This window comes from Aulostomus chinensis, chromosome 23 (assembly GCF_037954235.1).
Source record: "Aulostomus chinensis isolate RoL2024-O1b breed Wild chromosome 23, RoL_Achi_v1.0, whole genome shotgun sequence".
NCBI lineage: Eukaryota > Metazoa > Chordata > Actinopteri > Syngnathiformes > Aulostomidae > Aulostomus > Aulostomus chinensis.
The window spans coordinates 9,537,814-9,554,090 of NC_141342.1; the positions used below are offsets into that span (position 1 = coordinate 9,537,814).

The window sequence follows — 16,277 nt, forward strand, 5'->3', positions numbered from 1 at the left end:
ATTGTACAGGGCTAAACCCTAAATTAGATGCATGACAGAATATCCCCAATGCATCTTGTTAATCCTATAACAACCCCTTATCTCTCCCTGCTCCCCTCTCTGGTCATCCTTCCCTAGAGCCCCCCTCTGCAACCCCCCACAAATAGCCCCCCTGACCCCCCCTCACCCCCCACTGTCACCCCACCTCCGGCCCTGCCTTTCTGCCCTCTTCACAGCTGGGCTCTGATATAATCAGCTTTCGAGGGCTACCCATCCAATCCCTCAATCCCCTCAATAAAAGAATAAAAGAAAAACAGGAAGAGCAGAGGATTTATGGGTCCAACCTTAGCAGGATGTACAGATAATTGCCCACCCCTCTCAACCCTCGAGCTAATGGATCAAAGAATGTAGGGAGAAGATGCTACAAAAAAAATAAACTAGCCATGCTGTTGTATCAATTGTAAAGTGCGGATCTCTGACATCTAAATGATCATTTGCAATATAAATATGTGGCATGAAACAGTTGCCCAATAAGAAGCGAGGGAGTTTAATTAATTAAAAAAACCGAATGATTCTTATTTACTGAACAACAACATAATTCTGCAAATAAAAAGACTGTATGCTGTATTTGAAACTACCTTTTGAAAGACAAACAAAAACGTAATTTCAACCAGAGCAACAATTGTTGTTTTTTTTTAAAACAAGTTTAAAGCCAGCTAAGCTAAATGCTAACATCAGTATGCTAACATTCAAAAAATTACATATTAGTCTGATAATTTAACATGCTAATGCTTGCAAATAGAGGTCGTCTAGCAACCGAAGGATCGCTGGTTTGATCCTCACTTCCCCCGGTGACCATGTCGAAGTGTCCTTGAGCTAAATACTGAACCCCTATTTGCTCCTGATGGCCCTGTGCTGGGTTGGTGACCCGTGCAGGGTGAGCCCCGCCTCTCACCCAGTGTCAGCTGGGATAGGCTCCAGCCCCCCCATGACCCTTATAGGCAGTATAGAAAATGTATGTATGTTTGCAAATTAAGTTTTGCAAGTGTTTAACCATGAACAAAACTTTTGTACGAGTTAAAAATTGGACAACAGGGGATCTCCAGGGTCACTGCAATTTATCCTGCGAGGGGAAAGTTTTGTCATCCATCAAATAGTAAATAAGATAGGATAATAAGTCCATTTAAAACTGCAAATGTCAATTTCATTGTGGTGCTAGAGGAAAAATGAGGGGGTCCCCAAAGTCATTAGAATGCATCATCGGAGAGTGATGAAAGTTTTATGGCAATTCACATGATAAATGTGGAGATATTTGTCTGGAACAAAGTGGAGGGCTGACATTTCCATCCATAAGACCGCGCTGCTTGCATGACTAAAAAAACCTATGATATTGTTTGTTTGTCCTTACTGAGGTGAACCCAGGTTTCTCCTGCACTTCATGGTGATGTGTTTTTAGTGCATCATAAGTAATAACCCTGAGCTGATTATGCATATGAATGGCAATGCGGATGCATATAGAGGCGCCAGCGCGAGGAGCCTGAAGAAACACCTTTTGGATTAAATAAATAAATAAATAAATAAAAACAAACGAAACAAAACATTAAAAGCAGAGGCAGTCTAATTTAATTCCATTCTAAAATTCCTCTGAGGCTTTTTGCTTCAATTCAGTATCAGACCGTTAAAAAAAACAGACTGAAGAAGAAAGAGGTGGGACGACACATGACAAAGATGTCATGGTTACTGAGCTACCTGGGCACTTTAATCACATCTTATTCACACCTGATAAACTAGGCATCAGGAGGTCATACAACCGTCTGCTTGAATTATCATTGATCTTAAGTGCATTTGAAGCATAAATTTCTGCCCCTCCTCCCGGCACCTATGCCTGGGGGCACTCTCATTCTCTCATCCTGACTCAATGTCATGCTTTGTCTACCTTTTCCATTTGTCCATTTCACACTAATTCAACCCAGAAATGATCCTCAGACAGGGCTCAGCTGGGACCTCACAGCCACTTTTCGATAGATGAGAGAAGAGGAAGGAGAGGAAGATGGAGGAGGAAAAAGAAACAGAGAACAGGGGAGAAGGAGATTGGATACGCTGAAATCCAAGCTACCAATCTGATGATATCAATGGCTTTGTTGATGACCATCACATCAGCTGGTAAGGGGAGGCATTAAAAAGAAAAAAAAAGATGTTGTCATCATAGCCTTGATCAGGGTTAATATGCAGAGCGTTGCAGTGTAGCTAAACAATAGCGCATCTAAAACACACACACACACACACACACACAAACACACAGTATCTTTAGTGCTGCCACAGTTTGGATCAGGCCCCAGATCCAGCTCCACTTTCTGGTTTTGTCCTACCTGCAGTTTGAAAGTGGAGCAGGCCTAACTAATCCATCAAGCATGGATGGCTCTGGCATCTATTATTAATGGTAAGCTGATGCCACTATCCCCCTGCCCCTTATTTTCCTCTTTCTCTCAATCTGTTATCCCTCACAACTGCATTTTTTTGGTTGCATATTGTTCACCCCCTTCATTTTTCTTGCCTATCTGTCCCTCGAATCGTGTGGGTGTTTCAACATGCATTCATCCTGCTAGTTTATACAGTATATGCATGTCTGTGTGTGTGTGTGTGTGTGTGTGTGTGTGTGTGTGTGTGTGTGTGTGAGAGAGAGTGTGTGTGTGTGTGTGTGTGTGAGAGAGTGTGTGAGTGTGTGTGCGTGTGTGCGCATGTGTGTGTATTTGTGTACTTGTGGAAAGTTTGTGTCCTCAGTGTATCATCTCTTTTTCACTTTCAGGTCAGAGTGGACCACTTAGACTTGAGAAACACAGGGAGCTGATGACAGCCTTGATGACAGATCCACATCTCACACACAACAAAACACACACACACACACACACACACACACACACACACACACACACACACACACACAAAACTGTCACTAACATTCTTTCATTCATATCCATTTCAAAGTAACCACAAAACCAACTCTTAAACCTCAAACAGCCATTCAAACATTTAGAGTCCACTATTTTGCCCCACAAACCCTTGTGGACCCCATAAGTATCGAGGGCTCCTGGTTTTTAGTCATCACAAAACTAGTTGAATGAGGTCACCATACATATACCTTATAACAGCTGCCCCTCATTTATTACTGACCCATTTACTACATTTGCTCTCACTTTAATTCATGAGAGAGAGAGAGAGAGAGAGAGAGAGAGAGAGAGAGAGAGAGAGAGAGAGAGAGAGAGAGAGAGAGAGAGAGCCAACACCACTGTAATGCTCTGAAGGGAGCATAAACCGTGGTGCTAATTTATGTGTAAAAGACACAGTGTCTATTGTTTTAAAGTCTTTTGAGACTCCTCCTACACATGAATCCTCTTTTCTGCTTCTTTAATCACCATGTTGAACTCAGGGGTGAACAGTAATGAGGTATAGTTGGCCAACTGGAGTGCATTCTCGAGGGACTAGGCTAACTATACGATTAATTGTTTCACGGATCATAATGGGGTGTTTTTTCTTCCCCCAAAATGGATTGCAAACCTTGATCGGTGCTTCATTTGTTGATTACTAGGTGTCCACAGTGCAAGCAACATTATCACAAAATTGTGAAAGGCCCGCACTGAACATTTACTGCCTTTCAATAGCAGTTTATGGTGCGATTCTGAGCTATTTAAAGTTTCCGTCTTGATCCGTAATTCCACTGCAAAAAAATATTGAGGATATAATTCTGAAAAAATAAAAACAGGAATTAAAGGAAAAATCATTACACAATGCACCCAGAATAATGCCAATGCTCTTCTGGAACCCTACAAGATATTCCCTCGTTTAATGTGATGATGATGATGGTGATGGTGATGGCAGAACACGCTGCTAAACGCCTTGGTCCAATGTGGTAATAATGACAATGATAATGGGATGACATCTGTCTTGTATTAGATGCATCCGCATTCCTCAGGTTACACTAAATTATTTAGGCTTGTCCTTTAATTTGTCACCCATGCATATAAAACTGTGTCTAGAGCTTTTTTGTCTTTCTTTCTTTTTTTTTTTGCTAAATGCACCATACTGATATTCGCTTGAAAAATGTGTACGCTTGATTTTTAGCAGCACTCTGGTGAGGCCACAGTCAGCAGGTCAGATTGGGGGACTCGGCGGGGGAGAAGCTTGAGTGAGAGGCAGCTTGAGTTTCTGAAAGCAGACTCTCCTTTACCTTCCAGGAACAGGGACCAACTTCATCAATAATTCAACACACCTCACCTCACCACTCACCACAGCAGGACGGTACAGTTGTGTGTGGGCGGGTGTGACGGTGAAAAAAAAAAAATACAGCTTCTGTTTGTGTGAAACAAGTGGAGGAAGAAAGTTGCTGGAACTTTTGAGCTGAAGGCAAGAGTTATCTGAATGTACAAGCATATATCACATACATGGAGCTACTCTATACTGAATGTGCTTAATCTCTCCATCCCTTCAACCAATCAATTTACAGTGCTGCCAGTTGTTTGGTTTCTCCCTGCAGCTCCAACTGCTAACCAAGAACAATGAGTAGGGAAAGATTCAGTTGCAGTACCCGGGGCTGCAGAAACTTGACCCTGCAGACAAGAATCTGCAGCCGGTAGATGGTTGTCATGGCCAAGTATGCTGACAAGCACTGTTGGTGTATGCTAATCCACCCCAAATCAGACCAGCAAACCTCTTTCAACCATCAGCAACCGAACACTTAGCAACTGCTTCTAGTACACTTCTTGTTGGATGTAAAATGACCCACACAATTACAATTTTGCTAGATTTCCCTGATCAAAGAAATTCAACCATATTTTCGAGAAGAAAAAAAAACTTTGAAGCCAGTGTGGAGCAGCTGTAATCCATCAGTATAGAAGTAGGCTGCCATGCCTTCGTGCTGATCAAATAACCCACTCCAATCGCCCTGTCACAAGACCAAAGCATGAATACATAATACAATATCAACATGGACTGTACGACGTGATGGTTGCAAGCAGCTGTTTCAATAAGTCCAAGAGGAAGACGTGTTAACACCATTACCTAAAAAAGTCAGAAGAGGGATAGGATTTTCTGAAAGATACCAGTATGTATGATTATTTGGTAACTTAATAAGGATACAAATCTGCTCATTATTATTTTAATTGGATCTAATAAAGCACAAAGCCCATTAATATAAAACCCAATATTAAATTGAAATAGAAAACAGGGTTTTCCATATATTCACAAATGTATTGTGTTACGTTTTTGTTGTTATTTGTACACATCAGAAAGGTCTAATATAGAGAGCAGGCTAATCTAAATCAGTGAACAGGCCTGAAAGAGATTGACTTATTCGTCTCAGGTCTCCCAGATGAGTCTCAGATAGTCTCTGATATCAGCCTCATCTAGCTTGTTTTCCAGGAACAATACAACTATCAAATGTAAAGCTGATGCACAAGTTGATGCACAGAAGACTACATTACACATAATTATGATGGACCCGCTATCAGGTGTCAATCACTTGAGAATAGCCTCCTCCACTAGTTAATGAACTTCCTGTAAACTCAATTTCTAGGGATGTATCAGTGTACTGCATGAGCTCGTAGTTGTGAGGACTGTAACTGTAGCTGTGTGTGGGGGTCAGCACATGTCACCTGAAGGCTCATGTGACCACCTTCAGTGGCAACTGAGGTCAATCTTTGCCCATTTAATCACACTTTTAGGATTGGGATACAAGAGTGACATCCTCTGAAAGACTTCTTGACAAAATTTTCCATCTCTCTCTGTTCTCCTACCTTGTCTTATGGAGACATATCGTCCATTAGCTGCCATCAGAACCACCTGTGGGTGGCTCTCCTCCAAGTCAAACAGCTCATCTTTGCCCGGCTTGGAGCAGCGTCCGGACCTCAAGGTGCCCGTGGGACCCATGGGAGACAAGTACTTCCCCTCACAGTCTTTGAAGGCCAGCTTGCCACACTTCAGCTCTAGTGTGTATGCTGTGGTCCTGCCACTCTGCATCAAGAGCTTCCCATCATTGCTGAGGAATCTGCCATCACAGGTCTTTAGGCAGTACTTCCCTTCCACGTAAACAAGGGTCAGGAGAGCTGCCACCCCCCAGGGAATATTAAGATCCACAGCAATCTCGTCATCGTCCACAGAGAGACGAGCGTAACGCTTGCGGGCCACAGACAGCAGGTTAGCCTGTGGATGTAGAGCCAGGTGCACCGCCCACAGCTCAGCATCCGTAATTAGCTGAGCAAAGCAGGACAGGTAGTCACGAGAGCCACCAAAGAAGCGGAGGTGTTGCTCAGACAGCAGGGCCCAGCGGCCATCTGACTGAGCCATGATGAGGAAGCGACAGTCTGAATTGTGCCCATCAGCCTCACAGGTGACCTTGCCATCCTTGTCTGAGGCTAGATATCGTCCCAAGTGGCTGCGCAAGTACACTACCTGGGTGTCCTGAGAGTCCTGCTCAAGAGTCCATATCTGCTTCTTCTTCAAGCTTGGAGCTGATGCATTTATCTGAGAGACAAAGAGGGTACAAGACTTATGTTTTACACGACAACAAACCTGGCAGTTTCAGGCCTGCAGCTTCTTAGAGTCTTCCAGCTCAATAGGTCAAGCAACCCAGAAAAAAGTATGTCATCCTTCGGATTTCATATGAGATGTCATGTTTGTACCTTGAAGCCAAAAGTCTCCGCAGTGAGGTAGCGACCCTCATGGTTAATCAGACCAAACTGCAGCTTCAAGGGATGGTTGCCATTAGAAGGCATCTTCACCTATATTAGTCAGGAAAGTGGTAAAGCAGGAGAAGGTGATGAGACAAGTTATGGATGAAAAGAGTGTGAAAACAGGAAGTGGGTTAAAAAAGCTTGAGATGAAAAGAGGATCATGTACGCAAAAAAGGGGAATGTGTTTTTTTTTTGTAAGGCAAGGTGATATCATGGGGAATGATGAAATAAGAGTCCTAAAGTCAGGAAATCAATTCATTAAAGTACAGTATATAAAGCACTCCTAAGTCCTCAAATTCCTTCCCCCACCCATGGCTTCATTATACATTTTTCCAGCCACAGCCTCCTAATTTACTCACTGTGGTTTTGTGGCTTCCTCTCTGCTGTTTCTGCGGCTCTAATTCCAGCTCCCAGATTTAAGAGGCTTCTTTCACCAGGCGACCTCTTGTAATTCTTTCTCTCCCCTCTTTTCTTCCTCTCTCCTCCTGCCAGCTCTCACGTTCTGTTGATCAGGTCTCCCAGCAGCCCTCCACCATGACCCGGCTTCTCTTTTCTAATCAGGCTAGAAGCAGCAAAGGCTTGAGTCAACCTTGATCTCTCTTCAGTCCAGAGTCCGGCGTCAGTCTCTCTTACCTTACAGACTAATTTTGCTCTCAACTGCTTATCTCCTCTTCTACAGCCTGCCCTCCCCCTCTCTCTTGAACAGCGCTCTCTCATCCAGCCACAGTCCTGTTTTTGCTTGACTCGTTATTCGCTCTGAAGGCTCAATCTCGAGGTACCCCGAGATTTGACTTCTCCAGGGTTTTGTTTCTTGCTCTCCTTTTGCTCATTTTTTTGCTGGTTGCTGTCAAACTGACCTTCTTCTTTTCTTCCCATGAAGTCCAGGTTCCACATTTGTTAGGCACAAGTTTGATCAGTGAAGAAGAACATCCTCAGTAGTCCAGCAGATTTTATGGTGGCGTGTTCTTCACTCTTTCCCTAAATGTAAGCTGTCCATCCAGCAACAAAGGATGCTCGTCCTTGTAATTTTAAGCCTCACTGTTGCCTTTTCTTCCCATTCTCCCCTCCTCTCTCACAGCCTTTCTCTAACCTGCCATGTGTATAATCCTGCCTTTCTCCACCTCTGTGCTTTATTTTGAGCTCCACTCTTCGCCGCTCTCAGTGACACATAAAGACAGGTGAGTAGAAACAATGCACACATAGACACACAGCGTCGAGTAACCAGAGCCCACCCGGTGCCTTTGGGGCAGTGCAGCTCCCCTTACCTGCCGATGCTGGAGGTTTAGTTACACACCTTCTCTGATTGCAAGCTCTCTGGGTCTCTTCTAATAGGTCTGTGAGGTCCAGGGACTTGGACCTTACATCTGAATTTGGGGGACAAGCAAAAGAAAGGCACTGGCAGGTGTTGTAAAGGTAATAATAACAAGTTATCAACATGTTGTCACCTTCTTAAAATAAGTCATTTTTTTGACAATTGTTTTTGGCCTGAATCAACTCCTTATGATGTTTTGTCTCCATTTTTTTGTGTCATCTGAAAAACTTGAAAAATATGAAAAAGGCAATTTTTAAAGAAATATTTGGGTTTTGAGTGAATGTGAGTGTAAGTGCAGCTCTGTGTGTGTGTGTGTGTGTGTGTGTGTGAGTATGAGTGTGTGTGTGTGTGTGTGTGTGTGTGTGTGTGTGTGTGTGTGAGTGAGTGAGTAATCAACCTTGCCAATCAGCTGATTATAAGTCTTTCTTGCAGAGTAAACAGACGTGTCTGTTCCTGAATCCATCTAATCCTCAACTCAATCATCCCAACCTGGCTAATCTAGCAGCACTACCCCACCCTGCTCTTCAAACACACACACACACGTACACCCCCCCCCCCACACACACACACACACACACGCACACACATAAAGACTGTCAGTCTCTTCTGATCACATTACATTGACCAACTTTTGTTCTTTCAGTCTTACAGTACAACCCTTTCAATTATATTAACAAGTTTACAGGATGCAGTTTTTTCTCAGTTTCATTTTTATTTGATAGCAACGTCACACTTCACCACAGATCCACATATTTATTCATAGGATTTAATAGATGGATAAAGAGACACATTTCATCATGCTAATGGGACCCTCCAGGAGCCCCCACCTTATACTGGTGTGGTCACAATCCTGGTTTGCCACAAGCCACCAGTGACAATGGCATGAGTCGGTATCACCTGGGTGATCTAGGTTGTTGCCCCTCCCCCCTTCCCCCAAACCAATCCCTGGCCTCCTGCTGCTTGCCTCATCCGTTTTCTACCAGGTATTCATGTCTGTTGTCACCAACGATGACGTGATCTGACGTCACATCGCTCATCCTGGTAGCAGTCCTCTATGAAGCCTCTGGGCCTCCTCCGGGACCCCTCATCAGGCCTCCACCAGGAACTCCTATCTGCTCTTGTTGCACCAGTATATTGATGGCTGCTGAAGCAGTTCTCTGTGTGGCTGCGGCCACCATCACAGGAAGGCCTCCAGACATCCCCTCTGGCCTTCTCAGGCCTCCTCCAACCACCATTGTGCTTGTTATCGTGGGAATACATAGTTGATTGTACCCGACTAGAACCAGCTTCCCCACTGGTTCCAGGTCTCCACCAATTACTAATTTCACATCGTGACTGGCGATTTTTCCATCCATCGCCATCGCCACAGGGAGGCCTCCACTTCTGTCCACTGACGGTGCACTCATGCCGATGAGCAGGTGTATTGAGCGGCCTCCAACTATGGTTCTCCTCTCTTGCATTTCTCCGACAAGGCTCATTGTCTCTGTCTTGTCCTCCACTCCACAAAGATCTTTGTGGGTCCAAGTCATAAGTGACAAAATCACTAGGAAGTTGATCCTCTTGTACTTGGTGTGGTGTCACAGTGCTCCTTCTCTCCTTGTTCTCCTGGCGTTCCTTAGATGTGCCAGGTGAGCTGAGGGCAGTGCTCCTTCTCTCCTTGTTCTCCTGGCGTTCCTTAGACATGCCAGGTGAGTTGAGGGCAGTGCTCCTTCTCTCCTCTTGGTCCTGGCGTTCCTTAGATGCGCCAGGTGAGTTGAGGTAGGAGGTGGTCTTGGTCTTGGTCTTGGTTTTGGGAACCAGGATGATAGTGGACTCTTTGAAGCACTTGGGTACTGAGCATTGGCAGAGGGAGGTGTTGAAGATGGTGAAAACCCCAGCCAGTTCTGCAGTGGTGGAGAACAGAGGGGCTGATGTCATTGGGGCCAGCGGTTTTATTCCTCTTAAGTCCACTGAAGGTGCTCCTCAACTCCTCTCTGTAGATGGTGAAGGGGGGGGGGGGGGTTTGATGTGATAAACCTCCCATAGAAAGTGTCGAGTGTGTCAGGAAGCTGACTGTCACTGCCAGGAGAGGGGGTGGGTTTCTTTGGTCATGTTTTGGAGTTTTTTCCAGACGAACCGTACCTCATTAGTAGTGATTTGTTCTTCTTTAGTGGCATCGTTGGATTTGGTTCTTCTTATTGCAGATCTCCGTCTGTATTTGGCAGCCATATTTTGTTCTTTGTGTCCTTACAGATATACTGAATTTTCTCCTTTCTTAATTTTTTCCATGTCCTTGTTAAACCACGGTTTGTCATTTTTGTAGCGTTTGACTTTTTTGAGTGGTATGCACAGGTCCGCACAGTAGTTGATGTATGACATCACTGCATCGGGGATGTCGTGGAGGTCACCTGCAGCGTAGAAAACAGCCCAACAGCCCACGCGAAACAAGTCCAAAGTTCTTCGATGGCTTCCGGGGACCAGCACCAGACAAGGTTTGTTGGTGCCTTGAGGATTTAACTTTTGCCTTTATTGTGAATTAGCAGCAGCACCGATGGTCGGACCTGCAAAGTGCAGCCCTTGGGAAAGCACGGAGAGCCTCTTTGACGGTAGTGTAGCAGCGGTCCAGCGTGTATTACAGCGCAGTATGATAGCACAGTATTATACTGCAGTATGATAGCACAGTAATATACTGCAGGATGATAGCGCAGTATTGCAGTGCAGTATTATCACTGGTGTCAGAAGTCTTTCCATGGGCCTCCGCTGAATCCTGCTCCAGCTGTCGTATCTGCTCTGTGATTTGACTGGTTCGCTCCCTATTCTCTGTGAGCCTATACACACACACACACACACACACACACACACACACACACACACACACACACACACACACACACCTCTGCTTGTCTAATGCTATAAACATGCACATAGACTCACTGACCCACAGCCATATGCATGTCATCAAACCACACACACACACACACACACACACACACACACACACACACACACACACACACACACAAAGATTTAAGGTCAGAGGAGGGCCTCTGGGTTATAGTAACCAGTAACCATCCAAAGATTTACTCCTCCTGACCCAGACTTGAACTGCTGCTCCTCCTTTATGCAAAATGTGATAAACAATGCATGTCACACACAAACACAGATACTAAAAGAATGAATCAGGTCTTTGTTTATCAGATTGATTCCTGAGAGCGCAAACATTAAACAGACATCTCAAATTTCTTGGGCTCTGATCTTGACTGGGAATTTTAGACAGAAACATAATCAGCGTTTGAATCCTCATGGATTGTATCATGGAAAACACGTGCTATTTTTGCAGACATTCAAAGAAATAAATATACAACTCTCTTGGCAAGAGGAAATAGATTAAACAGGTGAAATTAAACAAAAAAGTCCTCAAATAAATGACAGTATATTGACGCATTATTATATATTTTGGAACAGGTTGTCATCATCTTTGTAAATTATGGTTTTAAGTCTTTTCCTTGGTCACCAGCGAGTAACTACCAGTGTCAGTTGGGTGTTCTGTGCTCAGTAGGTTGTGACGAGTGAGTTCTTCCAGTATTTTCTTTGTGCCCGCCTCCAAAAACATGATGAAAGTGATCAACTTTCTATAAAGCTTTGTCAGGAGCTCTAATTACAGTAAGATTTCTGTGTAAGTTATTTCTGGTTCAACACTATGACGATTGTTCTAACATGCATGGTCTAAATATGCATTTTCAATATACATTTTTTTTATGAAGGCTTCATAATCAAAATTTAGTGAATGTGCTCAGATGTGCTCACTCGTGGGGGCTTGTTGGTTGTAAATTATTGGAAGGAGTGAGGTGCTGGTCCTGCTCTACTTGTAAATTGTTGTGAGATAACTTCTCAAGTGCTGTTACATACCTGGCAGAGACCTCCCCCGTACCAAAAAGCCACCCAATTGTCTTCAAAACAGAATCAGAATGAAAATTCCACAAATCGTACCTGCTTTACAACATTTTTGATTTTCAACATCGCAGATGTTTGATGACATTTATAAATAAAACTGCAGTATGAAGAGTTAAAGGGTAATGAGATTTATATTTTGTAGAATCTAATTTTGCAGTTGCACATGTACTTTGTGGTATCCATTCATCCATTTTCTTCCGCTTATCCTGTTAAGGGCGTGGGGGGGAGGGGGGGGGGCTGGAGCCTATCGCAGCCGTTTTGGGGTGAGAGGCGGGGTTCACCCTGGACGGGTTGCCAGTCCATCACAAGGCCAACACATAGAGACAGACAACCATTCACACTCGCAGCCACGCCTACAGTCAATTTAGAGTATCCAATTATCTTGATGTCTTTGGACTGTGGGAGGAAGCCGAAGTACCAGAGAGAACCCACACAGGAACAGGGAGAACATGGAGACTCCGCACAGAAAGACCCCGTGCTCAAGCCTGGGCTCGAACCCGGAACCCTCTTGCTGAGAGGCGACAGTGCGAACCACTGCACCGCCGTGCCGCCCTTTGTGGTATCTACATGTAGAAATATTTTCAAAAAAACTTTCTGGTTTACATTTCTGTTATGAACCAATTGTCCTGCTCTTCTGCTTTCACAAGCCATCTGAACCCATGAAGGAGGTGCATCGTGTATGTGCATGAGCAGTATGTGCTTGCAATCAGTTGTGAGATATCTGAAATCACGACAAATTGTTGTTAATTAGAGCTCACATTTGCCTGCTCCAAGTCCACACATTCTTTCCTCAAATACACACTTAGAAAAGACAAAGCGGAGCAGAGGAAGAATAAGGGACCAGATGCTGCTCTCAAATCAAAAACAGTCATACACTGTTATTGTTATCAGTACCATTATTTTCATTACTTTCACCATTATCACTATTACTGTACTTCCTCCTCATATGTGTCCTATCCCACGCATCATTAGCTCGCTCTCTGTGGCCCCCAGGGGCTGCGTCATCGTCTGCTGATGTGCCAGCGCGCCTTCTGCCGTCGGCACGCGGACGCCTGTCGATAGCCCACCAGATGTTTTTTTTTCAGTCCTTATTCTGGGCCAGCGTCTGTGCCAGGTTCACCGTGGCAACCGTGGGATGGTGCTTTAGAAGCCATTACAGCGGCCCTCTGATGACACTCAAATAGCTATCATTACACCTCCTCCAAGGAGACACAGAGGGAGGAGGAGGGAGGGATGGAGGGAGGAAAGAGGGAGGGATAGATGGATGGATGGATGGAAGGAAAGGAAAAGAGCTATCGTGGAAAAACAGGAAGAAGTAGCCAAGGGGGTGAGGAGACGAAGAGAAGGGGAGGCAGCTGGAAGGTGAACGGTGGGAGAGATGGCAAATTACAGGGACACACAGGGATGGGAAACCAAGTTAAAGATATAGAAGGTGCATGGAAGGAGGGAGGAGAGAGACGGGGGTGGCCCACGGAGAGAATGGGGAATTCAAAATGACCGTTTCTGAGTTAACAGCCTACAGCCTTTTTCTACCCTATTAAGTTCTATTCTGCCATTACTTGGGACTGCAGGGTGCTGTCTCACACCCCACAGCGTCCCTCTACTCTGACACACACCCCTCCCACACACACACACACACACACACACACACACACACACAGAGTCTACGATCTTCCACATTTTCCACTCCCAGTCATCCTACACCGCCCCCCCCCCCATCTTCAGTTCAATTCCAGAGGTTGTGAACTGGATGAAAGAGAGATCAGCTGGATCAGACCCTTGAGTTCATTGTTGGAAAGCATGCAAAACAAGCTGCTTCACTGTCTTTCTCCAGTCTCCCCTGCACGAGCACCCAGTTTTAATCATGGATATTAAGACCTCATAAAATATATATATACAGCCTTGCTTCTAAAAGTTTAAAATCATCTTTATTATGTTGTTTTTATAATTACACAAACACAATACAAATGGCTCTTAACTGCCCCCCTAGAATTCACATTTTATTCCTGCAATGATATCTGAATCAAACGCAATATGTTTTTATGAAGCATTTCCATATTATCCAAAGCAACAACAACAACAAAAAAAATCAAAAATACAAATCACAACTAAATGGATATTTTAAAAAAGAGAGACCTTTTCTATTTTAAGCAGTTTCTTTTGATGTGACAATAAATATCTGTACACAAAATAAATTTCAGTGACAAACTGTAATGGGTATCCATCTGAAATGTCAGTTCAAGTGAAAAAAAGAGTATCTCTTCATGAGAATTAGCCCAGCACACTCATGGGCTGCATCGCAACTATTCCATCGCACATCCCCTCATCCATGATGGGAAGAATTCATACAATCCCCAGCTTGTTGGCGATTAGAAACTTTTCTCCTTGCCCCATATTCAGTTCTATCTTTCCTCCTCCTCTCCGACACACCTGGTCTCACTCGCTCTCCTCCTTCTCTCAAATCTCTCCTCCTCTCTTCACACATTTTCAGAGGACAGACAATATAAAGCATCTTCGTGGCTAAATTAATGCTCCATCTAAAATTATATGAATGGTTAGGAGCTGGAAATATGAACGTTGAGGTTCCAGTTTTCAATGTATACTGAGGGAGTCTCACACACACACACACACACACACACACACACACACACACACACACACACACACACACACACACACACAAACACTTGCTTCTTGATAAGTGTTCATATCAAAGAAGGTTTCCAAATGGTAAAGAAAACAACAACAAAAAATTAAATACGAACTCTCCCACTGCACTTCCCGGTGCCGCCACTAAGAGGCGGTGTCAGCCTGCTCCTGTGGCTCCTCCATTGGTTGCCTATATATTTTTGGAGGTTAAAAAACAAGAGGGAAGATTGATGCGTGGTTTGTAACTGTTGGTGCCTGTGTGACTGCATAGCGTAGGAGGGAAGGACTTTAGTGCTATTGGCTGCTTTTAATGTCTCTAGTTTTTTGTAGGTTTGTGTGTGTGTGTGTGTGTGTGTGTGTGTGTATTTGGTGGGGGGGGGGGCGTTATCAACTGTAAAACATCAGTGCAATTAAAACAAGGGGTGTCAGTCTGTCATGTAACGCTGGCAGCAGGCCGATGGCACAACAGGAGCCGGCTTGACCCACAATTCTCGAGCCCGGGTGTGTAAATGTGGGTTATACTTCACTGCTAAGCATGCATTTTCTCATGTGCTTCTAATCTCACTGCTTTTCTTGCATGCTGATTTGATTATGATCAGGGCAACATGCAGGCTTTAAAAAACTGCAGTGCGCTTACTCTCGCTTTTCCTGAAACGTGTCTGAAACGGAGCTTTGAAAAAGTCCGGATTAACTGATGTATTGCGTTTCTAAAAACAAACCGCCTCTGAATCATTCATTAATTCACATTTGGCTATTACAGTGCGGGTTTGTGTTTTATAGGCAGCGCTGTTCCTTCCTGTGTGGTAGGAAAGAGTTAATATCAGCGGGCTAAACGTGATGAGTGAGTGGGCCTGTGAAAAACAGCGAGCCAATCAGAGTCGAGATTAACACCTCGGGCGGCTCTGATTGGTCTGGAGCCTGATGTTGTCGTTTGGAGCTCAGCGCCCACGTGGGGAGCGGACCCTCATGCGAGCGCGCATTGGCTGAGACCCCACACTCAAGACCCACCCGTGGAAGAGCTCGCTCTATTATTGGCCAAACTGGCACAATTCATCCCCCCTTTTCCTTCTCCCCTCTCCTCCCTGCCCCTCCCCACTCTGTTTTCCGTCCGGGAGGAAGGGAAATATCCCTCTCGCGAGCTCCGTGGGCTCGCGCGCTCAGCCGCGCCGTCGTCGTCGCTTCACATCTATGAGGAGGCGCGCGAGCCCACATCTGACATGTCACACCGATCCTCTTTAACCGGCCGAACGAAAGAAAGAAAAAACACGATTACTGGATATGATATTTAACTCGGTGTCGACATGCCAGAGTGCGGGGTTTCCTTCTCTCCCCCGTTACTTCATTTTCTCTTTTATGTCGCCAGGCGCTTCCCTGTCTCACCACACACACACACACACACGCACACACACACACACTGGCGCTCCCATCCCTTCAGAGGACGTTACATTGACTTCCATTCATTTCCTGGAGACTTCCCCTCACCATAACCTAACCTTACCTTAACCTTGCAACAACTCTTCACCCTGAAATTTAACGATTTGCGTCATGGGGACTTGGTTTTAGTCCCCAAAAGTCCCCACAATGTGACACAATGTGTTAACAGATTTATGTCCCTCCAACACACGGAGTAGGGATACATGATGTACTACACACTGAACACACACATACACATGCACGTG

At 44.7% G+C, this 16,277-nt stretch overlaps 1 protein-coding gene across 1 annotated transcript in view; it reads right to left on the reverse strand.

Moving 5' to 3' along the window:
* Window positions 1-16,277, reverse strand: part of fscn2b (fascin actin-bundling protein 2b, retinal) — a 51,662-nt gene that overhangs the window by 6,993 nt on the left and 28,392 nt on the right. The window contains exons 2-5 of the mRNA XM_086195096.1: window positions 7,999-8,068; window positions 7,064-7,266; window positions 6,654-6,752; window positions 5,769-6,495 (exon numbers count right to left, since the gene is read on the reverse strand). Of these exons, the coding sequence (XP_086051222.1) occupies window positions 5,769-6,495; window positions 6,654-6,746 (820 nt within the window). The 5' untranslated portion in view covers window positions 6,747-6,752; window positions 7,064-7,266; window positions 7,999-8,068. The remainder of the gene's footprint in view (window positions 1-5,768; window positions 6,496-6,653; window positions 6,753-7,063; window positions 7,267-7,998; window positions 8,069-16,277) is intronic.